At 53.3% G+C, this 24,290-nt stretch overlaps 7 protein-coding genes across 7 annotated transcripts; 4 read left to right on the top strand and 3 right to left on the bottom strand.

Annotated features, from left to right (window-relative positions):
* Positions 1-746: 746 nt before the first annotated feature.
* On the top strand, positions 747-1,655 carry AYO20_10100 (hypothetical protein; the record flags this gene model as incomplete). The annotated part of the gene is made up of 1 exon (XM_022648362.1): positions 747-1,655. The coding sequence occupies one exon, from the start codon at positions 747-749 to the stop codon at positions 1,653-1,655; it is 909 nt and encodes a 302-aa protein (XP_022495633.1).
* Positions 1,656-2,283: 628 nt separating this feature from the next.
* On the bottom strand, positions 2,284-4,356 carry AYO20_10099 (hypothetical protein; the record flags this gene model as incomplete). The annotated part of the gene is made up of 1 exon (XM_022648361.1): positions 2,284-4,356. One exon carries the CDS (start codon positions 4,354-4,356, stop codon positions 2,284-2,286), a length of 2,073 nt encoding a protein of 690 aa, XP_022495632.1.
* Positions 4,357-5,045: 689 nt separating this feature from the next.
* Positions 5,046-6,466, bottom strand: AYO20_10098 (hypothetical protein; the record flags this gene model as incomplete). Its single annotated transcript, XM_022648360.1, has 6 exons — positions 5,046-5,186; positions 5,296-5,885; positions 5,940-6,088; positions 6,136-6,167; positions 6,216-6,313; positions 6,367-6,466. 6 exons carry the CDS (start codon positions 6,464-6,466, stop codon positions 5,046-5,048), a joined length of 1,110 nt encoding a protein of 369 aa, XP_022495631.1.
* A 1,461-nt stretch (positions 6,467-7,927) lies between these two features.
* On the top strand, positions 7,928-8,317 carry AYO20_10097 (hypothetical protein; the record flags this gene model as incomplete). The annotated part of the gene is made up of 1 exon (XM_022648359.1): positions 7,928-8,317. The coding sequence occupies one exon, from the start codon at positions 7,928-7,930 to the stop codon at positions 8,315-8,317; it is 390 nt and encodes a 129-aa protein (XP_022495630.1).
* A 780-nt stretch (positions 8,318-9,097) lies between these two features.
* Positions 9,098-10,481, bottom strand: AYO20_10096 (mitogen-activated protein kinase HOG1; the record flags this gene model as incomplete). Its single annotated transcript, XM_022648358.1, has 6 exons — positions 9,098-9,841; positions 9,890-9,989; positions 10,046-10,089; positions 10,140-10,269; positions 10,324-10,371; positions 10,426-10,481. 6 exons carry the CDS (start codon positions 10,479-10,481, stop codon positions 9,098-9,100), a joined length of 1,122 nt encoding a protein of 373 aa, XP_022495629.1.
* Positions 10,482-13,967: 3,486 nt separating this feature from the next.
* Positions 13,968-15,329, top strand: AYO20_10095 (guanine nucleotide-binding protein alpha-3 subunit; the record flags this gene model as incomplete). Its single annotated transcript, XM_022648357.1, has 6 exons — positions 13,968-14,097; positions 14,157-14,502; positions 14,564-14,692; positions 14,744-14,873; positions 14,935-15,173; positions 15,230-15,329. The coding sequence occupies 6 exons, from the start codon at positions 13,968-13,970 to the stop codon at positions 15,327-15,329; spliced, it is 1,074 nt and encodes a 357-aa protein (XP_022495628.1).
* A 2,112-nt stretch (positions 15,330-17,441) lies between these two features.
* On the top strand, positions 17,442-20,812 carry AYO20_10094 (hypothetical protein; the record flags this gene model as incomplete). Its single annotated transcript, XM_022648356.1, has 10 exons — positions 17,442-17,632; positions 17,699-17,711; positions 17,774-17,809; positions 17,867-17,928; positions 17,984-18,087; positions 18,140-18,217; positions 18,268-19,133; positions 19,353-20,472; positions 20,528-20,650; positions 20,712-20,812. The coding sequence occupies 10 exons, from the start codon at positions 17,442-17,444 to the stop codon at positions 20,810-20,812; spliced, it is 2,694 nt and encodes an 897-aa protein (XP_022495627.1).
* Between the last annotated feature and the right edge of the window lie 3,478 nt (positions 20,813-24,290).

Below are 24,290 nucleotides of genomic sequence, written 5' to 3'. Positions count from 1 at the left end.
CTATGCTAATGTCGGCATTGTCCTGTGCTCTCCTTACATTCCCACAAATGTCGCCATCAGCTCTGGGCGGACCCCCACAAACTGGGTCGGTCCAACTCTCCTCCGATTTGGGGCCTTCGGCGACTTTCCTCACGCAACAACATGGCAATGACTCAGCCGCGCCAGGTCCATTATGCCCTGGATCCCCACCAAGGGTAGCCTTGTCAAACATGATCCCTCCTGACAAACCGGCACATGGGAGAATGCATCTTGATGTCTGCTGGATTTCAAACCAAAAGCCAGATCAAGCACGCGACTGCGCAATGTGCAATTCGGAAACATACGAGATAGACCTTTGTACGCGCCACCCATGCCCACAGCGGAATTGAGCCATGCAAACAAATGCCGGGTTACGGCATTGCCGTTCTCCATAACACCGACACTGGCAGATCTATAATCTAGTCTTGGGTACAATTGAGGCTGGGAATACATAAAAGGGACTCGACTCTGCAAGAGAAGGACACTTCCTCTGTCGTCCTCGATCACACCATCTACCGAGCCAACTTCGACATCCGCAACCAGACACAGACGCGCGAATCAACTCCACATCCCCTCTGAATCTTCCAGACTGGGCCCCACATCGACATTTGGATAGACTTGCATAGAAATAGTCTTGCTCCTTGCTCTACCTGTCCTCGTGCTTCCACAGACAACCACTGCAACTCATTTGTGGAAGAAATAACTGCAACCTCTCTACAACACACATCATGGCACCAGTAAAAGTGGCCGTCGCGGGAGCCACGGGCAACGTTGGACTGCCCGTCATTCAGGCACTTCTTGACGCCAACTATTCTGTAACTGCATTGACGCGCAAGGGAAGCAATAGCGCCTCCAAACTGCCTCAGTCTAGCAACCTCACAGTCAAAGAAGTCGACTATACGTCGGTGTCGGACCTCAAAGCAGCTCTAGAGGGTATCAAAGTGGTGGTGTCCACCCTCGCAACCACCAGTATTGGCGAGCAATATCCTTTGATCGACGCTTCCATCGCCGTTGGGGTGGAAAGAATCCTTCCGTCCGAGTTTGGCAGTGATTTGGACAACCCCAAGACTGCTGCTCTCCCGGTGTTCAAGTACAAAGTTGAAGTGCAGAACTACCTCAAGGCCAAAGTCAAGGAGAATCCGAACTTCAGCTACACGTTCCTGTACACGGGTCCCTTTTTCGACTGGGGCCTCGAGCACGGCTTCTTCTTGAATCCGGCCAAACACTCGGGCGTTTTGTATAACGGCGGCGACGCAAAGTTCTCGACCACGACGCTCAAAACCATTGGCCGGGCCGTAGTTGGGGTCATTGAGCACCTTGCCGAGACGGCCAACCGCGCAGTCTATGTGCACGACACGGTCACCACACAGAACAAGCTGATCGCATATGCCAAGGAGAAGGACGGCAAGGAGTGGGATACGTCGGTCAAGTCGACCAAGGATGTCTACCAGGAGAGTTTGGACGAGTTGACCCAGGGCGGAGACATTGGCAAGGCCATGGTCGGGTTCATTCTGAGTGGTATTTTCGGTGGTGACGAGACGGGCGCGAGCTACGAGGGTCACACGGACAATGCACTGCTGGGCATCAAGGAGTTGAGCGAGCAGGAAGTCAAGGAAGTCGTCCAGCGCTTTGTGTAAGTTCTTGTCCACAGAGTCTTGGGCCCTTTTCTTTGAAGCAGACGGAAACAAGATACTCTTATAGCCTGAAACCTGAAACCTGAAACCCGGGTCACTTAGTTAGGTATACTTGATACAAAGAAAGACCTGACGACCGGCCTGCTAGGACACCGAACCCCAAGACCAAGACGGACGTCAAACTGTGAATAGAGTCATCGCAGAAAAATCCTCGTCAGGAGAGTCAAACTTGCATTGTTCTATCTGATCAATAAATGTCGTGGATCAATTTCCTATCGTTATTTTCCGAGTGCGCGTACTATGAAGAAGGACGGACACGGACGAAGAGACCCTTGAAGGACCAATGGCCAACGGGTCACTTATTGCTGGTTGTTTGTTATATCCAGATCTGCCCATCCTCGTCCATAGAGGCTGGTATACCTCCTGGTCGTTGTCGTTTTCGTTGTCGTTGCCGCTGCGAGTTCGGGGCTGGTATTTCTTCAGCCGCCGGCACTGCCGTCAACAATCGTGTTCGTGTTCGTGCTGCCGCTGCCGCTGATGCACCCTTCTCGCCCCGTCCGTGTAAAAGTTCGGGGTACTCGGCCGGGTCGTAGACACAGACACGGGGACAGGGATACACGGTCGCCTCTCCCTAGCCCTCTCCGTCTGCTTCTCTCGCCTCCAGCATCGTCGTTGGTGTCGGGGAGTATAGCCCCTCTCCCCTGTCTAAATCTGTAGCGACGGGCCGCGCAGGCCCAATGGGTAGGCTGCGGGAAGTATCCTGTCGAGATACCTTCGCCTTCTTCTTCCTCTCCATCATCATGTCCCTGCCGCCATCCCCTCTGCGATCCGTCCTTTCGCCAGCTTCCCGGCTCTTGGGCGTCGGTACGGTTGGACAGATGGGCAGATACAAGTTGAGAATCTCGTCGATGTCTGCCGACAGGAAGAGGGGATCCGCGTCCATTGCCGTTCCTTTCCCATTTCCTTTTCCCTCTTGGCCCCTTTCAATTCGAGGGTTTAGGTGGTGTTTCTGAGGCAGCGGACGAGTCTCGTCGTCGCGACCGGGACCGCTACCGCGACAGCAATCGAATGGTAAGGGCGGCAGAGCCTTGTCTTTGAAAAACAAATTCGCTGGTTGGGGGTGGTCCTCGGTTAGCGGTTTCGGTTTCGCTGCAGGTCGTCTATCCACTTGTCCTGGCACCGGGCCTGGCACTGGCACTGGCACTGCAGAAATGCGTGTGGTGCTGTGGGGAGGAGTATCCTCAGGCTCGAGCGCGCCGCTGCCAGCGCCGGGACAGTAGATTGTCGCCCAGGAAGATTGGGGTGAGTTCGCCTCGGGATGCTGCTCGGTCAGGAGATAGAAAGCCTCACGACCACTATTCCTCCCATCTTCACCGGCGGCGTCAGCGTCAGCGTCGGCATCAGCAGTGGCAGCGGGCGACGCGCACGTCCTTTGCCGTGTCAGCCGCAGGGGTGGCGGTACCAGTAGATTCGGAATCTTCTCATTGCGTTTGCAGCGGTGAGTCCCCTTGTCGACGTCTGCTCCACCAGTCTCGAGAATGGTCGGAGGAGGAGGAGTGTACTTCTTGTCACATGGCGATGGATCGGAGAAGCCTCGATGAGGTCCGTGATTCCGACGTCTGCGCCGCCAGGCACTGAGATCGTCGCCGGTGTGATGCTGGTCGTCGCCGTCCTGTATCCCAGCGGCAAGGGAAAGCTCGGGAAGCGGGCGAAGCGAAGACATCCAGTATCGGACAGGATCCGAGGAAGCGAGTCCGGCTCTTGAGTAGTCGCTCCGTAAGCCCTTTGATTCTTTTACGCCCCTCGCGCTCCCATCGCAAGGGACATTCGTCGTGGTGAATCGCTCAAGTGTCTCGGTCAGAGAGAGCGGCAGTGTCATATGCCCGTCATCATCGTCGTAATCATCATCATCATTTTCTTCGACTTCTTCTTCATCGTCGTCCTCGATAACAGATATGCCACCCGCCAATTTACAGGCAGCACTTCCCTCGCCATTACTCTCGCAGTACACGCTCCTGTCGTCGTCCGGACCCGTGTCTGACGGACTGTTGCTGAACTGCTCCTCGACCCATTTCTTGGGAATGACTTTACTCCAGCCATCCGGATCGATTCGAGCAAATGCCACACATCTCTTGTCCCGGTCTAGATCGGTCCAAGAACGCGGCGTGATGTGATGTTCGCACTGTGCGTTTGGAGGCGGAACCGGTCGAGCATTCAACGGTTGCTCGTCGTTCCGTAGACTCCGCGACCCGTGGTGTGACAGGTACGGGTCTGCATGAGACGCGGTCGGGAAGTGCAAGGAGTCGGGTCGGAGAGGGACGGGCGGACTGATTCCCAACTTGGGTTTCCTCGCCACGGTTGGATTCGATGACCACCAGCGAGACTCGGCCTCTCTGCGAGATGCATTTGTCGCTGTCGAGTGCTCACCCTGCGGTCTCCTCGATCGGAACAGGGACCACGACAAGAGTGAATTCTTCCGCTGCAGGTTCTGTGCCGGGTAATGGCGGAGATCGGCTGTCGACGTCTGTGATGGTTGCTTCTGACCGGCAACGCCCCAGCTCGAGGACGAATATTCTGTGACCGGCGTCGCCACCGAGCTCTTGCAGTACCGTGTCTGTGAGATCCACGACGCCGGCGTCCCCGGCGGGCTCGATGATGTCTCGCTGAACCTGCTCTGGTGATCTCGAGTCGAAGAGAGATCCATCATTGTAGAAAGTCAGGGGATCTGGAAGGGTAAGTGTCCAGATCCAGATCCATAACGTACCAAGGTTTAGAATTCGGGTTTGACGGCAGATCGATTTGGTGAATTCCGTTTGTCTGAACAGAGCCAGAGCAGAGCAGAGCAGTCAAACGACACGAGGCACGAGGTTGAGAAACGGATGTGGTTGACATTGCCTTTACCGACTGGACCATCACTCGTTCGAGACTTCTAGAAGAATGCCTCATGACATGTAGACAGCTCGGTGACACGCCAGCAGCCCCAAAATAGTCCTCTCGATCCAACATCCGGAACACGACGTGCTCGTATGGGAGAAGAAGCCATATTCGCACAGGTTGTTCGTCACGCTCAGGGCACATGCGCTCGCTGTAGATCAAGGCTGATACACAGCCAAGGCACTGAACCCATGACCAAAAATCTTTCCGATAGAGAAGATACTGCTTTGACTTACCTATCTAAAACCAAGTTTGAGCATAGAAAGCATGGAGAGAGGTTGTTGTTTGCTAAATAGCCTCTGAATTTCCGGTTGATCAGCTCTGTCAAACGAAAGGAAAATAACGTCCGTCTGAAAGAACAGAACAGGCTGCATCAGTGCGATTGTTTGCAGAATATCTTCCTTGTATTATTTCTAACCTCCACCTGTGACGAGATAGATGCATGGTTCATTCGCAATGTCACAGTTTTGACTTGAGCCACGATTTGATGGCCTTTCCTTGCTCCGTCTCGGCCGTGTCGCCGAATCGCAAGTGGATGATGGGAGCAATGTGTGCCTCGTTCGCACCGACCACATGGGTTATAGAGTCCGGGTTGACGGACTTGAGAGTTCAGCATTAGCAGATTTCTCCTGAAGGTCCCCTGAAGGAGTCGAGCAAACGGCCCTCCAGGCACCGAGACGAGAGGAAAAGGAGGGAAGAATCAACGCACCTTGTACTTCTCCACCCATTGAGCAATCGAGTCGACCAGGATCTCGTTCCCACCACACACCACCAGGAGGTTCTCAACCTTGGCGTCTTTCCACCACTCTGTCGGAGCATTGAGCGGCTCAGCAAAGGGCGTTGACGGTTTCCCTGCCAGGTAGTCCTCGGACCACTTTCGACCAGCGTATTGGCTGACAATGTCCTTGTGGCGGTTCCTCCTCTCGCTGTCCCAGTCAAGATTGAAGCTGACCCACGGTGCCACTGCCACAATACCCTTGAGTTTCTCACCATCGGCCAGGTTGAGATCCGGGAATTCAGAGGAGGGGTGCATGATTTGTGATAGCACCCCGAGGCACATGTTGGCACCGGCGGAATCGCCCGCAAGGAGAACCTGCGACGCCGGGCGATTCAAGTCTTCCAAGACGTATTTGACGGCTTCGACGGCTTCGTAGATTGGCTTTGGAAAGGTGGCGTGTGGCACGAGCGAGTACTCGAGGAACAAGAACGCAATTGAGATGTCGTCGCCCTTGAGGTCGTTCTGAACGCTGCCCCAGAATTGGAGATGGGTATCGTCACCATCGAGCGAGAAGCCGCCTCCTGCGGTGGGATCAGTCACATAACCAGAAGTGGTAACAATGGCAAGACGCTCACCGTGGAAATACACACAGACGTATTTGGCCGTCTTCGGATCACCCACCCAGAACGCTTTGCATCCAGATTTCAAAGTCACAAACTCTGGCTGGACGTGAACGCCTTGACACCACTTTTCATAAATTTTTGAAAACGGCGCGCCTAGATACCTGCCACTTGTGAGCCGAGCCCGGGGCCATTGATCGGAGCAACTTACTGCAATTGAAGCGTGCTGAACCTTTTCACCATCTGCCCACCTCAGTGATAGTCCACGAACATTGGGTATCACCGGCCTACCGTTCGCACGAGGGTGAAGGAGATATGCTGCCCATAGGTATGAGCTCCTGACTCGCCACGGAATGGGGCGGTGGCCGCCGTATATAGCGCTGTCCCGACTGGGACAATATCAGCTGGAATAGAACAGTGAACTCTCGTGGGAAGATGTTACTCAGTGACAGTAGTCCCGGGAATATGTCCAGCTTCTCCAGGAAAGAGACCTGATGTATAGGAGTAGAAAGCGCTTGGTCGGCGCTAGGACGGGCTGCCATGTTGGACTTGGGTATAATACAATCGGTCAACTAATTAGGTCCCAGAAGTTCAAGCTCTGCGGTTGTCCGCGACCTTGGATGGGACAAGGCTGTTGATATATGTGATATGTGAGGACAGGGCGTATTGCGTGTCGGTGAGGATACGACTCTATTCGGATTAGTCGACGTTAGGTCTGACAGTGTACCGAGTAGGGGAGTGAAAATACCAGTCAGCACAAAGCAACAATAAGCAATAGCCGATGCTTTCCCAGGCTCTTCTTACTCGCACAGTGTTGGGTGTCGACACATTCAAAAGGATGTAGGAACAAAAATACGGGGTTGCGTCGTAAGGAGAGCCGGTCTTACTCATGTACTTGAAGAGGAAAGCAATATACGAGAATTAGCATTAAGATCACTTCCATGGAAGTGATAAGGCCATTTGTGAGCATCCCACTAAGGACCAAAGCCGTGAGATCAATAGCTCGTCGCCGTCAAACACCGCAGCCTTTGACGGCGATGGTAGTTGCCGAGGCATATACCAAAACAGGTATAGCGTATGTTGGGGTGACGGACTCCATTTGCATGTGCACGCAGCAACCATGCACGCCATACCAAGTACATCATTGCCTAATCCCCGGGTCTCTATCTCTCTTGCTCCGCTTTCACCTTTGACCTGGCAACCTCGACCCCTTGCGGGGGATGTAGATCCGTCTTCGTCGCCCCACAGTAAGACAAGGCTGTCCATCTCCTGCTCAGCATTGTTACGGTATGGGCCCGCAAGAATGTGCCCCATGAGGACGACAGTTATGACACTCCTCGAATCGAGCGTGTCTCCTCCCTCTGTACGTGTTTAGGCCGTCGTGTAGGGCCCGCAACCCGCGAGCTGGAGATTACCAAACATGAGGCGGTCTTGACATGAGACTCTGCTACGGGTACACACCGTGGTGGTCAGACTGAAAGAAGCAGGTATACCACCAAGGGAGAAGAAACCAAAGCACATACATCTCTTTTACTAAACAAATGATCCCATCTCAAGGACATAACGGTCAATTCTCGGTGTAGACGATGGGGGGTTTGCTTTTTGCTTATATCTCATATGCGCCTCAGTCGTCTCACTGTTCCCGAATCCGACGTGACAACACGAGGAAGAGGGAAAGAAGAGATACTCGCAGCCTCGCGCACCCCTTTCATGCTATGTCCATCTAACAGCCTCCAGCTGCACTATTACCAGGTCGAGCCGCACATCAAGCCGCGACAGCAAACACTAGCTGCCGACAATCACGAATGTCTTTTCTTGGAACGGCTGATCTTGTCACTCAGTCGTCCGCCCATTCGATCACATCACACGAACAACGAACAGCGAACGACCGAACGAACCACTCACTGCCTTCAAACCCCGGAGCTTGATATTGAGCTTGAGGTTGCCGCCCGCCAACCATCTTGATTACAGACGTCCTCCTCAAATCCTTCACCACATCCAACATGCCCTCTACAACTGCGAGCCTCGATCCCTCCAACACCAAAAAGGGCGTTGAGACGCCTTACTCAACCGCGTCTGGAGGCGACGACGCCACCACCACCCTAGTTACGCCCGCGAACACCGTGGCAAACCCCGATGACACGCCCACGCGGGCCGGGGATAATCACTCCAGGACTTCGCGTGGGTACCACGGCGCCATTGCAGCCTGGGGCAGTACTTCGGGGAAACTGTACCTCTCAGGCGTGAACCTCAACGAACCGAATGTGACGGATAGTCTCGCGGCGATTTTCACCGGTGTGGGCAAGGAGACCACCAGGGATCGAAATGCAAGGCATGGCAATGGTGGTGGTGGTGGTTGTGGTAGTGAGGAAAGGGAAAGCAATGCCGATTAAATCGGTCCCTCTGCCTCTGACTCTGTCATTCCTCTTATTCTTCCTCTTTCCCTCACCCTCTCTCAATCTACCATGAGAAGGAAAGAGGCGTTTACACAACCCAACCATACACCATACACTATGCACAATACACAATACAGCGAACGAGTCAGCTGGCCTGAATGAAGCCATAGGGAGGCAAGGGGAACTTCCCAGTAAAGAGAAAACCAAACATTGCTGGGCTCTGGGACATTTCTCACAGATAGATGATACCGGGATCAATCAATCAATCACACACACTATCACCCTCACACGTTCTCACACTGTCAACCACACACATGAGAAAAGGTTTCTGATTTGGCCCCTCGTTTACAGGCCACGGCATATATCGACTCTGATTCCAGCGCCACGCAACATGGCTGGTTGACCCTCCACAGAGAAATCAGAGATTAGTTACTCCCCCTATGGACTGGGACTGGGGCTGGGCCTGTGCAGGAAAAGAACATCTTGGGCGTCTATCTCTCAAGAGGTGGGGATCAGGCCTGGACAAATACTAGGTAGTCTCGGATTGACCCCTGCTTACAGCGCCACCAAGCGCTACAGAGGCATGAAGCAATGGTACAACTTGTAAACCTTTTGTTGCAGAAATCTTGGTATGCCCGTTTTCCTCCCTGGTACACCAAAACATATCGTGGCATTCATTCGTTTCACTCCGTCCCAGAGCAGGCAACAACGTCCCCGCTGACGCCTCCAGCTGCACGCCCATTATTGCTATCACAAATCTCTCAAGGTCTTCCCGCTCTATTGGACGACCTGACTGTTGACGGCCTGGGCTTGCTCCACGGTCAATGGCTTGCCTCCCATCTCGGTTTCCTGGTTGTCGATGTTATGATAGTCAAGGATTTCAGAGTACATCATAATCTTCCACGTGTCCACCGGAAGGTCGGCGTCGTTGAACGACCAGTCAAACTTCTCGTCGGCGACTGGCTCATCGGTCGGATCGTGATATGGCGAAAGGTACTCGTGCTCCAGGCCGCCGGCTGCTGATACTCGTTTCTTGGGGTCGAAAACCAACATCTTCTCCAAAAGGTCGACCGCGGAAGGGTCGGCATTCTTGAATTTCGCACTTAGGGGTTGCCGTTCTCGCTTGGGCAGAGATTGGACAAATCTGAGGGTGTTTTCGCTGCAGATGGTCTCAATCACATCCTGGGGAGGGGTACCAAGCAGCTCGGTGATGATGGAGAACTGGTTGACGTGATCTTTGCCTGGGAATAATGGCTTGCCTTCCAACATCTCAGCAAAGATACACCCAGCGCTCCAGATGTCCACCTCGACGTCGTATTTCTGCCAGGTAAGCATAATCTCGGGGGCTCGATAGTACCGGGTCGAGACGTATCCCGTCATTTGAGGGTCCTGGATACGAGCCAAACCGAAATCGCAGATCTTGAGGTCGCAATTCTCGTTGACCAGGATATTGCTTGGCTTCAGATCTCGGTGGACGACGCCAGCCGAATGGACATATTTGAGGCCTCGCTGCACGTGATGCTGTCAGTGATCCACGCATCGGAGACAAGTTCCGGGACATGTACATACCAGGATTTGATAGAGAAAATATTGGATGAATTGCTTCTCAAGCGGTCTTGAGGTCAATAGGCGATGGAGGTCAGTGCCCAAGAGTTCGGTCACGAAGTAGCTGGGCTCAACATCAGCATTTGGGCGCTTGGGGGAAATGGTGGTGATTCGGCATACATGTCTTCAAGCGGGGAGATGAAGATATCGCTGAGAGAAATGACCTGATGGTTCAGTATCGTCGAAGACCAATTATGGGTTCTTTCCAGCTCACATTCTCATGCCGAAGGTGTTTCAGCAGTTTGAGTTCTCGATAGGTGCGTTTTGCGAGCACCGGTGTTGAGAACGGCTTCATAATCTTCTTGACCGCCACCGATTGGCCTGTCAATTGATCTTTGGCAGAACTTGCAGAATGTCAGTTCGGAGGTTTCAGACGGATCTTCTGCAACAGTGCTCACCAGACAAGACCAAAGGCCCCCATGCCCACGGGTTGCAAGTCTGTGTACCTGGCTTCTAGTCAGCCGCGCGTGTCTTGTCACCCCTATGTTTTTTCTGCCTACCTGCTGGTGATCTCGAATGTTGTCCCAAATATCTGGGCTCGCACGAACTCCGCCATCTTGATAGAAATCTAGTTGAGCAGGGCCAAATCTCGGAGAGCAGTGGAGGGGTGGTCTTGGATTCGCGATAGCGTGAGCGGTCGCAAGAGACCGCGACGTGCGTAAAGTGTGAGGGTAGAGTGACGACCGGCTCAGCCAGAGACAAGAGACAGGGTGAACCGAAAAGCTCAAGTACGGGAGTGGCGGTTTGGAACTTCGGGATGTTTCAGGTATCCTGAAAATCGCAGTTAGACAGGCACGAAAGGGAAGGGAGACGGGAGTGCGGCGGACACCGAGGAGCACGAACCTGAAAGATGTGAGTGGCGCAATCGATGGATATTATAGCATTCAATGTCTGGTACTGGTGACTGTAGCCAATTTCACTACTCAGGAAAACTTGTCGTGGTGGTAGAACAATGGCATACGAGAAGAGCAGAGCAAATGGATGCAACAGCGGCGGCGGGCAGCAGCAACAGCAGTAGCCAGCCAGCCCAGCGTAGCGTGGGGCAAACAAGTTTCCCGCCTTCTGGCTCCTCGATCGGGTCAGTTCTGGGTTACTAAGTAAAGGCTTGGTGGTGGTAGTGGCACCTAACCAAGTACCTAGTAACGGTTGGAGTGGCTTGAAAAGCCGTCTTTTTGGCTGTCAGGATGCCCACAATGCCCGCTTAAAAGATGACAATTGCAATCACCCATGCCCCCCCAAGCCCTCCTGGTGCCCCTAAGCCCAACTTCCCATCTATTATTTTGTACCGTGTAATCCGTTTACCCCTCCATCCTTACTCCCACCTAGGCAAGTCAAGCAATTCATCGACGTCGTGAACCATCCCTCCAATCTCATCCCAGCCACTTCTGTGTGACGGTGGTACTTTCTTCCGTCGACCCATGGCCGGAGAAATCATCCAGCTGGCACTTTTTCACCTCGTGCACCTCCCAGGAGGTTGTCCGCAGGCGATTTCGATTCCAAACCTCCCGGACAACCAGAGGTTAGTCAGATCGCTCCACCCTCTGGCTTTTCGATTTCAGTCGATGTTCCCGATCCATTTGCAGCCCACGAGCAGAAAGGTACAACTCGGGTTTGTCGAGCCCGTCGCGGATCCCGTTAATAATCGATGATCTCACCCACCTCGTTCTTTCAGTTAAGGTAGAACCATCAGGCCATTGGAACAACACGATCAATAGAACCCGAACCCTCACACACTCCAGTCACGTGGAAGTACTGATTCAATCCCAGCAATAACACTCGAGGCTCGCTTTTTTCACAACTAGATTTCATGGAAGATGGTGACCCAGCTCTACTCTGCCGTTGCCCGCGTGCCCTAGCACTCCTCGACCTCAAGCGCGACCTCAAGTAAAGCGTCTAATACAAGACGATCGTCGCTATCCTCCAATCAAGTCAAAAAGCCTTTCATCTATGTCCGGAACCAGGAGTTCCTAGGCAACAACATCATAAAATGGGCCATCCAATAATAAGATATGGAAAATTGAGCAATACTACAACATAAGGACGTTGGGGTGCTGGGGGTGACACCCGTGTCTATCAAAGACAGGGAGCCAACTACCTATCCACTGCTTGGCCAACATTGATGTGTACAGCCTTGGCATTGATTCATTATCATCTCTTAAGCAATGCTCTATTGCTGAATAGGCAAGGGGATCGAAGCATTACTCTGACACCATCTCGCCAATTGTTGACTGGGGCCCCATGAGATCTCGTTGTGGTACGTATAGATGGTGGGCTCGCGAAAAAGCGCCTCGGCTATTGACCACTGACCTCCAGCACGCAGCTGTGTAGGCGAGTGTTCAAAATCTGGGTGGTTAGTCTTTGTATTGAACGTCTATCTTTTGCTATGAGAGCTGAGACTGCGCCTATGTCGGTCGTTCCGGTAGATTAAGGGGGCGAACTTCGAGGAGTTGCGCATTTTCCCCAAGAGTCAGGGGATGACACCTTGACGGAAGATTCGGCACAGAAGAAGAATCAAAGTCCGCGACAGTCAAACCCAGACTTGTTGTCCGTCGGAAATTTACCACTGGACAGTGGTTTGGTAAAGGGGGACAACAACTTCTGCTGCCCTACCTATAAAATGATGAGCATTGACGACATCATGTCCAAGATCCAAGTGCACGCAGGCTCTGTCATGTGCTGGCGATGCTGATCTGACAAATCTCCAGCTAAGCCCTGGTCCAACGGGGCGCCAGGGCGGTGTCAAGCGATGAGGCTGTCTGTCAAACTGGAGAATTCAAGTGCTCAGGGTGGAAATGGGATGGTTCTGGATGGTCTTTGGAGTAGCGTGTAGACCCAGAAAACCTCGTGCAACACAATCGTTTCTTTTGGCTTAGGTGCCATCAGCCCATGGAGGGGACAGCCATGTGGCGGACCCTGGCGTCTCGACGATGCTGGTTTTCTGGAGCGGCCGATGTCTGTCACGCTGCCGGGCGGAAGCGGTGTCTGATATCCAAAGTGTTGGCGAACACTCGCACTCAAAGCACTCTAGGACAGAGGTCATTTGTACCGAGAGAAATTAAGACACGACTGGATGGTGGATTGGGGACAGAGACAAAATACACAGCCGTGCCTGCGTGCCTAATCTGCCTGACCAATGTGTCTTGTTACCCCTACTCGGAACGAGTAACTCGTAGATGAGACAAAAGCGGCCCTGGTGGCCCAGCACGATTATTAGTTGATTGACCTTGGGGAGGACCACGGGGACCCTGGGGAGTGCCTAGTGAGCCTGGCCACTGGGACTTTAGCCCACCAGCCTGTCCTCGGTACCCCTAAGCGTGCCTCAACCCAACTATTCGGCTACTCCGCTTAAAGCTGGAGGTTCTGGCTGGCATTGGCACAACTGCCACTTACTACTGCCAGCACCAGCCAGCACCAGCCAGCACAGCTCCTCGTAACTCGCCCTCGCACTCGCACTTGGGTCCTTGTTCTCCACGATCGGCCCATTCCACCTCTCGTCAGCTGGCGACTACTTCATTGGTAACAAATCTCTCTTCTGCTGTAACAACCTTGCCTTGCCTTGCTGCCCTCAAACATCCTGTTGCGCGACGACGTTCTCTGGCAGCGAGCTCTATACACAACTTTCCCGTTCGTTTCCCGGATTCTATATCTACAAACTTTGGCTCACCTCCAGTCCCTTCGCACCCATCTTTCATTCTACTAAGCCGCTCCAGCCCGAGTCAAGCTCCACTGACCAGTGCGAATCCTGGTCTCGGCCCCGACCACCACCATCATCAGCATCTCGAGGTTATCGACGTCCTCAAGTCTACCACGGTGCTTGCGAACCTGTCCTCCACATCTCCAATTCTCCCATTCGAGCTTGCGCTGCTTCAATATTTGAAACCCCCGACCTCGATAACGACGTTTAATTGCCCTTCCCCCCGCACTCAGGCCGCAACCACAGGAGAACGCCCGTGCAGCTCCCTTTGCAGCTGCAGTCGCATCTGGCGCTGCTTCTGCAGCGCTGTCGCTGTCGCTGCGCTACAGCCAACCCTATCCCTTCGACATGGGTGCATGTGGAAGTAAAGAAGCGTCGGCTGAGGATACGGAGCAGAAAAAGAGAAGTCAGGCGATAGACAAGAAACTAGAGGAAGATTCCCGCAGGTTACGGCGAGAATGCAAAATCCTACTGCTCGGTAGGCGACTTGAACAATTATGTTAGTGCATACAGTTGACTGATTTGGTAACCTCGTAGGGTCCGGTGAGAGTGGCAAGTCGACGATTGTGAAGCAGATGAAGATTATCCATCAGAATGGCTACACGCAGGAAGAAAGAGCGCTTTATCGGCTCACCATCTACAAGAACCTCGTTGACTGCATGAAGGCGCTGATCGGCGCCATGCAGCAATTTGAAATTGAACCAGAAGACCAAACCGTCAAGGACTACGTGGACTACATAATGGAATTTAACGTTGATCCGGATCCGGACACTTCGCTCGATCCCAAAGTCGCCGATGCTGTTCAAGCTGTCTGGAAAGATCCGGCCTCAGCGAAAACAATGGAACGACAGAGTGAATTCTACTTGATGGATTCGGCCCCATAGTATGTCGTGGCGTTCATTTTCCAGGCAAAATGGAGGGCCAACCCGCTCACACGTTGACAGCTTTTTCGAAGAAGTGCGAAGATTGGCCGCGCCCGACTATATCCCGAACGAGGCCGACGTCCTGCGGGCACGCACAAAGACGACGGGTATTTATGAGACGAGATTTACCATGGGCCAATTGAGCATCCAGTCAGTACGGCCAAGGGGGAATCGAGGGCGATCTCGCTAACTTTGTACCAGCATGTTCGATGTAGGAGGGCAGCGCAGTGAGCGCAAGAAATGGATCCACTGCTTCGAGAATGTCACATCAATTATTTTTTGTGTGGCACTGAGCGAATATGACCAAGTACTACTGGAAGAATCGAACCAGGTATGCAGAGGGCCGGAGCAAAACAGAGAAGGTGGGATGGGTTTGCTGACCGCCATTCTAGAACCGGATGATGGAAAGCCTTGTACTCTTCGACTCGGTCGTCAATTCCCGATGGTTCATGCGGACCAGCATCATTCTCTTTCTCAACAAAGTCGACCTGTTCAAGGAGAAGCTAGGTCGATCACCGCTAGGGAACTACTTCCCTGATTACTCGGGCGGCAACGACGTCAATCGCGCCGCCAAGTACCTGCTCTGGCGGTTCAACCAAGTGAACCGAGCACAACTCAACCTCTACCCTCAGTGAGTCCGCGTCTGCCGGTACATGGTCACTGGCGTCGAACTAACTGCGTGTGCAGCCTTACACAAGCCACAGACACGACCAACATCCGGCTGGTTTTCGCCGCGGTAAAGGAGACCATCCTACAAAATGCCCTGAAGGATTCGGGAATATTATGAGAGCCACGACCAGAACCCATTTTCGTTTGTGTTTGGAAATTGCATTTTGCCCGGCGTCCAGCGTTCTCATATGATGAATCGGGAGTCATGACGGGATGGGATGGCGCCACTACCTCGCGCTGCTATATTTTCTCTGCCTGGAGGTCTTTGATGTTGCTCGACAGCGGTATTCCGACGCCTTATTTTGTTCTTCCTTGTTGCTGCCAATCCTGCGCTTTTTGAGTTTGTCGCCGCAAAAAGTTCGCGTTTTGGAATAGTCTTTTCGTTTGTCAAGTCAAGAGTTGGAGCGAGTGGAGAAGGATATCCTTGCACACGTCAAGGCTGCTACGGCGATGGGCTGTCAATTGTTTGATTCGGGATGAAGGGCTGACTTGGTCATTGGATAACCACGGCATTTGCAGGATGCTTGGGATGGGGTCTTGACCATTGGGCAGATATGACGGACGACATTAGCGTTCGCGATCGCTCTCAGTCAGAGCCATCCCCCTAAGAACTGGAGGCAGGAGGCGGACAGCATTTGGATAGTTGGCTGCAAAGCGAGATACGACATCTAAAGGCTGGAAACGTCGCCGTGTACTCATAATAAGACACTATTTCAACGTGGGAAGTTTTGCTTTTGTGCAACATCGGCACCATCAGAGTCTCGTGCCCTGGATTTGGATCGAAGCCCAATATGGAAAGCAATTACACAGCAACCACGGGTGGATTACAGGACATTGTGAATTTTTTTTCCGTCATGAACCTTGATGAGCTCAGCATCGGGATGGGACATGGCTGATGCACCCTGGTGCAGCGGTGGTCTGATATCCCATCGCAGCCTCGCAGAAAGAATTTGGGTCAGGGAGAAGAGCGGGCGGTGGCACATTATTTCGCCTTTGATGCCTGCTCCGGGCTGCTGTACGGCGGGTTAAGACAGGGCTTCGGTTGGCGACGGCCTCTTCCTCCCACCCCAACGCACCCAGGTAGCTTTCCGTCGAGATGGACGGGAAGGTGGGTGGTAAATCAATCCAATGGGGTGGATTCGCTAGGGTGGATTAGAAGTGCAGCTGGTGTGGAGTGTAGCAAAACCGGGGCGGAAGCAAGAGAACCATAATTATCAGGTCGATATCCAACTCTTTGACTTGGCTAACGAGTAGAGGTCGAGAAGGGCTACTCGTGCGCCGTGATTACCCCGCCATGTGGCTGCCCAAAGGATAGCTTCGTCCGCCTCTTTGGCTCTCGTGTTCGTTTCTTTTCCTGTGGCCTTATTCCTTCAATGGAAGTATGTAGGGGGCTGGGTTGGTGTACGGAGTAGTAGGTTTCAATCGATTGTTCAGGCTTCAGACCAGTATGACAAGGCAGTAAGTAGCATCAACCAAAGGCTGATGTAGTAATATGGAACCGAATAAAACCACGCCACTCTCGTTTGCACATGCAAAGGGTTTGCTTGGCCTCTGACCCCGTTGCTGTGGAGCTTGAGCTCTAGATTGGAGATACGGGCGCAGGTAGCTGTCAAGGTGGGATACAGGATCTGAGGCGCGTTAAATCTGGAGAATATGGCGTAGGGAATCCTCTTTTTCGTGGCTCACCGCTTGGTCTAGCATGATATTCAAGGTCGGGCGTTGCTGTTGATCGACGATGGCTAGATGCGACACTACTGTAGAGAGAATAATCCATGGTCAAGGTATCCCAAGCAGATGCTCGTACAGAGCCCCGCCGTTGCTGGCAGTGCGCTAATGCATACCGCATGCTGAATGATGGAGCTGGGATAAAATGGCCCGTTCATAGGCTGGATCCGGTTTTGCATGGCATCCATCGCATTGCATTTACAATGACGATAAGTCAATAAGCCCATGAGGCAAGGGCAAGGCCCAGGGCGAAGCAAACGACACTTCCATTGGCTTTTCACAGCAACCCAGCTTCCCCTTCCTTCCCGTCCCTGTCGAAGCTATACCACGTCCTGGCCTGCCCCTCTGTCCTCACAATTTCTCCCTTGCAATTACTCTTCCGCCCTCACCTCTTTTCTAGAGGCACCTTAACCTTCCAGGCCCATTGATTTTTCTCGATATTATCCTTATCACTCTGCCCTTCGTTTGGCTTGCCTGGGTAGTCTAGTCCTACCCCGCCGACAATATGGCCACCGCAGCCACCGCAGCTCCAGCCCCGCGGGAGCGTAAGCCCTCGACGAGTGCTCCCATTTCGACCTTAGTAGGTCCTGTCGGACCTGGCTTTACTCGACCGAAGCACAAGCGGACTGCCACAGGCTTTGGAGCCGGTGACATCAAGGCCGTGGAGTCAAGCATCCCGGAGCATATGCGAGAGGCGTGAGTAGTGGCCCGTCTCCGATATCACACAAAATGAACATGCTGACCTTTGCTTTACAACAATAGCTGGAGAAAATTTGTAATGAGCTCCAAACAGCTGTCTCCCACGTTCGGCGATCTTTCTAACCCTGATCTGGACAGTCCCCCCGTCCGTTCACAACGAAGGAAGAGTTTGAGGTCAGTGGTCGACTTATCTCTGAGCGAAGACACACAACCTGACAACTTCCTCAACAGGCAGAATGTGTCAAGCAGATCGAGACCACCTTGGCGCGATCTCTCTTCAACTGCGACGAGCTGTATGTCTTGCCAATCTATTTCCATAACCACCTCCTCACGTTGATCCTCACACAGAGCCGCATATTCCGGGACTGCGCTGGCCTTCCGAAACCGCCTGATCATTGATTGGAACAAGACCCAGCAGAGGCAGACATTTGTCGATCAAAAGAGAATCTACTGTGAGTGCTGGGAAAGCTGTGGTGGAAGTGTGGTAGCTGACAAATCTGGAAGATCTCTCCCTCGAGTTTTTGATGGGTAGAGCACTGGACAATGCAATGCTCAATGTTGGATTGAAAGACGTGGCCAAAGGTAGGTCATACGCCACAACGCCGTCTTGGGCGCGCTGACACTGCAACCAGACGGTCTCGCGGAGCTTGGATTCCGCATCGAGGATATCATCGAACAAGAGCACGATGCTGCTTTGGGCAACGGAGGTCTCGGCCGCCTGGCTGCATGTTTCCTCGACAGCTTGGCTTCCTTGAACTACGCTGCCTGGGGCTACGGCCTCCGATACCGATACGGCATTTTCAAGCAAGAGATTGAGAACGGCTACCAAGTTGAAATCCCGGATTACTGGCTTGATTTCAACCCCTGGGAATTTCCCAGACACGACGTTACGGTCGATGTGCAGTTCTATGGTTGGGTCAACAAGTTCACGGATGATGAGGGCCAACAAATTGTGTCCTGGCAGGACGGCGAGGTGGTCACCGCGACTGCCTACGATGTGCCCATTCCCGGCTATGGAACTTCGACCGTGAACAACCTGCGCCTCTGGTCCAGCAAGGCCTCAAGTGGCGAGTTCGATTTCTCCAAATTCAATTCTGGCGAGTATGAGAGCGCCGTGGCCGACGAGCAACGTGCGGAAACGATATCAGCTGTGTTGTATCCGAACGACAACCTTGAAAGAGGCAAGGAGCTCCGCCTGAAGCAGCAATACTTCTGGTGTGCCGCGTCTCTGCATGACATCGTCCGCAGATTCAAAAAATCCAAGCGCGAGTGGTCTGAATTTCCCGAACAAGTGGCCATTCAGCTCAACGACACGCATCCGACCCTTGCCATTGTCGAGTTGCAACGAATCCTGATCGACATGGAAGGTCTCGAATGGGACACCGCCTGGGACATTGTCACCAAGACGTTTGGTTATACCAACCACACTGTTTTGCCGGAAGCATTGGAGAAGTGGTCCGTGCCTCTGATCCAGAACCTCCTTCCACGGCATCTCCAGGTTAGTAGCTTTTCATTTCCTTGATGTGCCTCGTATGTAGCTCCCTGCATTGCCCACACTCAGACCCGAAAAGGCACAACGACTCGAAGGCCAAACAGGCAGCGCACGATGCTGGTCAAGAACCATATCTTCTTGTATCCCATGGATCTTACATCAGATATGCATGGCTTTGCTGCAAACCACGTCAAACACCGTTACTAATATGGGATCTTGTAACAGATCATCTACGATATCAACCTGTATTTCCTCCAGTCTGTCGAACGCCGCTTCCCAAAAGACCGCGATATGTTGGCCCGAGTCTCTATCATTGAAGAATCCCAGCCCAAGATGGTCCGGATGGCCTTCCTGGCAATTGTCGGCTCCCACAAAGTCAATGGAGTGGCTGAACTGCACTCGGATCTGATCAAGACCACCATTTTCAAAGACTTTGTCAAAGTCTATGGCCCGGACAAGTTCACCAACGTCACCAATGGCATCACTCCCCGACGATGGCTGCACCAGGCAAATCCGCGTCTTTCCGAATTGATTGCTTCGAAGATTGGAAGCTACGAGTTCCTAAAGGATTTGACACTGCTCAACAAACTGGAACCGTTTGCTGACGACAAAGCGTTCAAGAAGGAGTGGGCGGAGATCAAGTACGCCAATAAGGTCCGACTTGCCCAGCATATCCTGAAGACTACCGGGGTGAGCGTCAACCCCAAAGCTCTCTTCGACATTCAGGTCAAACGCATTCACGAATATAAACGCCAGCAACTCAACATTTTTGGTGTGATTCATCGTTATCTGGCGATCAAGGCCATGACCCCTGAGGAGCGCAAGAAGGTTTCGCCCAAAGTGTCCATCTTTGGTGGCAAGGCAGCTCCAGGCTACTGGATGGCCAAGACCATTATTCATTTGATTAACAAGGTCGGCGAAGTCGTCAATCAGGATCCCGATGTTGGTGATCTGCTCAAAGTGGTCTTTGTGGCAGATTATAATGTCAGCAAGGCAGAAATCATTATTCCGGCCTCGGATATCAGTGAACATATCTCTACGGCTGGTACCGAAGCCTCAGGCACCAGTAACATGAAATTTGTGCTGAATGGCGGTTTGATCATTGGCACACTGGATGGGGCGAACATTGAGATCACGCGCGAAATCGGAGAGCAGAACATCTTCTTGTTTGGCAATCTGTCCGAGGACGTGGAGGACTTGCGCCATAACCACTTCTACGGCAACTACCAGGTCAATCCCGAACTGCAGAAGGTGTTTGACAGCATCAAAAAGGGCACTTTCGGGGACGAGACCGCTTTTGGCGCCCTCATCAGTGCTATTGCGGAGCACGGCGACTACTACCTTGGTAAGAACCTTGGAGCTTGAACAGCAGATCAGAGGCTGACGAAATGACTCCACAGTGAGCGATGACTTCAACAGCTATTGCCAGACACAGGACCTCATCGACGAGGCATACAAAGACCAGGACTCCTGGGTCACCAAGTCAATTATGAGTGTGGCCCGAATGGGCTTCTTCACGTCGGGTACGTCCAACTTGCGCACACTTCCAGAACATTGTGAGTAGTTAGCTAACCTTGTATCTAGATCGCTGCATCAACGAGTATGCCGATACGATTTGGAACATTGAACCTCTCGACGTCAAGGATGAGAATGAGGTCAGAGCACGAACTGGCCTTGATACCTAGACAGAGAGGGGTTGAATGGTGTTCTTTCTTTAGACATCGGACCGGCAATGATTACAGAAAGAGCCTTGGCTTCCTCAACGCATTGAACTGAGACCTCTCGAATTAGGAGTGCGGGAAAACAATGGATACAGCAAAATCAACCCTATAGGATGGCACTCCGGGATTGTCAGCCAGAGCAGGAAGAAGGAGTTAGCGGCCGCAGAGAATGATGACGACCTCATTGAACACAGTCACCTAAGTACCTAGTATGAAAATTGAGCCACGTAGTAAGACAAGCAAGTTTACAAGATTGGAGATGTTCGCGCTCCGAGCCTTGGTAACGATTTCGCGATGTATCAAGGGGCCCTTACGGGAATTGACCGAAGTCTTGGCACTACCTTGGATTCCGGCAGTGGCGCCAAGGGCGGAACCACGTGCAAATCGGAGAAACTAAAACCCGAAATCTGATACGGACTCCTTTCTCTCATTCCTCAGCGGAAACGGGCATCCTTGTTTCTGATCACACGTCGACTACATAGAGGTGCGCTTCATCTCTGCCTCTGGGATGCGTAATATAATCTACCTGCTTGCCTTTTTCTGTTCTTGACATGCCTTGCATATTGTTTTCATTTTCAATATGACAACCATTACGCCGCAGGTCGCCGTCGTTGACTTCCACCACGCTCGGTACGTTTGATCTTTTCGGGGCTATTCAACCCTGGTCCATTCCCCAATAGCTTCATATATCACATGAGAGACACTACTTCCTTTGACTAACGGATCGTTGGGATCAGTGGTCCGGAGATTGAGTTCTGGGTTCACAGCGATGGCGAAAACCTGTATAAACTCAACGATTGGTCGTTGCTGCCGTTCATGGCGCTGTCTGATGGCGCGCACGCCATGGCGGAGGAGTTTAGCTATTTTACGCTGCTCGACAACCGGAGCCCCGACGCTGACCCTGTCGTGACTCCTCCATCAAGTGCCGAGGCGAAGCCACGCGAGACGGGAGCGGTGACGAGCGCGGCCACGAGTCTGTTTGGTATCTCCTGCACGCGACAGATCCGGTCGGAGAAACTCAAGCGCCGCTCCGTGGACGTCACGCGGTCGACTGTCCAGAAGGCCGTGGTCGTCATCTCGCCCACAGCGAGAGGTATGGGGGAGTTGAGGGAAAGGCTGGGCATCGTCACGGCGGCCTGGTTTGCGCAGGAGTAAGTTTGGAAGCCTCACCACTTCCGTTGCCTAGGGAGTGGTGTGGGTCGGTGCCTCGCGGTATGGGAGTTGCTGATATTTGAGACAGAGACTTTTCGGACATCTCGATTTTGAAGGTGGGTGAGTTTGCCTGCACTCTGGCATGCAAAAGGAGAGACGTGATGGGGAGAAGATGCTGATTGTTCCGGTCTACAGGAATTTCAAGATAGTCTGGTCAGAGCGCCGCCTACGCATGAGGACGGCAAGGACCATCATTTCGGTACGTCCCTGGCTGATCTATACACTTTTTTTGTTTCTAGTATCCTGTGCCATCCAATGGGTCGCTTTTGGACGATGCGCCGGCACGAACTCGAGTCTCAGTGCGAGAGAAGCTGATTTCGGGATTGCTCACAGGTCTCTCTCTGAGAGAAATGATATATGAATTTCGGCATCAGACCTTGGCTCTAGTCAAATGCCTCCTGCTGCAGCGAAAGGTAAGATTTTTGCCTACCCGGACACTTCTTGCTGGACCTCTCTGCTCAAAACATCCCTCGTGTCTGCCAATGCGATGCAATGCTCTCTGTCTATTATACTTACACATTGTGCTTTCTGTTGCAGATGCTCTTCTTTGGCTCCAAGTGTGAAAGGCTGTGCATGATGCAGTTTGCCCTCATATCGCTCATTCCTGGACTTATTGCAAACTTGCAAGACGCAGCAGATCCGAGTCTGGACAACTACGCACACAAGGCGCAGAAGGCGACGAGCCTGAGGACGGGCGATAGATCCTCATGTACGTGCTTAGATACGCATGGCCACTGAGAAAGACGCTGACATGGGTATGCAGTATTGGCATTCATGGGCTTGCCATTACAGCTGTTTGGAAAGGTGAGTCTGTAGAGGAGAAACTCGCGATATTTCTTTGATAGACATCGAGCTTCATCCGTACGTCCGCAGCGGCTAACCAGCTCCATCGCTTGGCCGGTCTCTAGGGTTCAATCTTTGGTCCATACACGCCCCTCCAGCAACTTGACATTCTTGCCGACTATGACACCAAATCCTACGTCGTCGGTTCCACCAACAGCCTCCTCCTCCAGCAAAAGGAAAAGTACAGCGACATTCTCATCAACCTCGACGAGTCCAACTCGATGACGGTCACGTCTCCGTCTTTGCGCGCCGCTCTGGCCCTGAGTGCCGCGGATCGACGGTGGATCGACTACCTCACACAGACCGTTCTGGACACGTGGGACCCAGAAAACCCGAGCCGGCCGAGGAACATGGGCTATGCCGGGTCGGAAGATGCCATTCGCATGCAGTTCGAGGAGTACATACTCTCGCTACTCAGCAGCATGGCCTATCAAATCTACCACGAAACCGTCTCGGAGAGCGGCATCCCGGCCTCGGTGGCCAACATCGAGAACTTCCCCGAACCGGGAGACACGGCGACGGATTTCAACCCGGAATTCCTGGCCATGTGGCGCACGACGAATAATTTCGCCCTGTTTGACCGCCTCACGCGGGGGAACCGCATCTTCGACATCATCGAACCGCGGCACCCGACCGGCGGGGGATTGACGGTCGAGGACCTGCAAAGGCGGGTTGCGAGGGGGATGGCGGAGCTTCACCTCGACGAGAAGGTGAGGGAGGGACGCGAACAGTTGGGCCGCACGCTGCAGAGCGGGCGGGAGAGAGTCGAGGCCGGGATGGCCAGGTTTTGGGCCGAGCTGGAAAAGGCGCGGGAACAGCGGGCGCAGCAGCGGGCGACCAAGATGACGAGTGGGAGTCACGGCACGGCGAGGACAAGTGGGGAAGGCGAACAGCATCAAGACCCCGCGACGAAGCCATCCGCCGTGGCACTGTCGAGCGCGAGCTCGAACTCGAGTTGGATGGTGGTCGAAACCGAGGGAGAGCCCGGCACTGGATCTGCATCATCAAAGACGACGCAGCGGCCTGTCTCGCCTCCTTCTTCCTCCTCCTCAACCACAGGACCTTCCACTTCAACAGGGGCAGCGGGTGGTTCGAACTGGACGGCGTCCCTCCGCGACCGGGCCCCGCGCGTCGACGCGTCCCAGATCCAAGCTTCGGCACGCGAGGGCGCGGCTCGCGCAGGCGCGTATCTCAGCGGCTGGGGCACGTGGGCCAGGGAACGGATTCAACAGCAGGCTCAGCAGACTCAGCAGACTCAGCAGCAACAAGCGAAGGGGACCCCGTCGTCTCAGACCCCGTCCCAGACCCAGAGCACACCTGGACCAAGCGAGGCGGGGGATGTAGGGCCCGACGGCGGCGGCGGCGGAGGAGGAGGAGGAGGAGGAGG

The sequence above is a fragment of the Fonsecaea nubica genome (genome assembly GCF_001646965.1).
Source record: "Fonsecaea nubica strain CBS 269.64 chromosome Unknown Scaff103, whole genome shotgun sequence".
Classification (NCBI taxonomy): domain Eukaryota; kingdom Fungi; phylum Ascomycota; class Eurotiomycetes; order Chaetothyriales; family Herpotrichiellaceae; genus Fonsecaea; species Fonsecaea nubica.
Note: the sequence above shows the minus strand (reverse complement) of the source record. Positions and strands in the feature narration are given on the sequence as shown.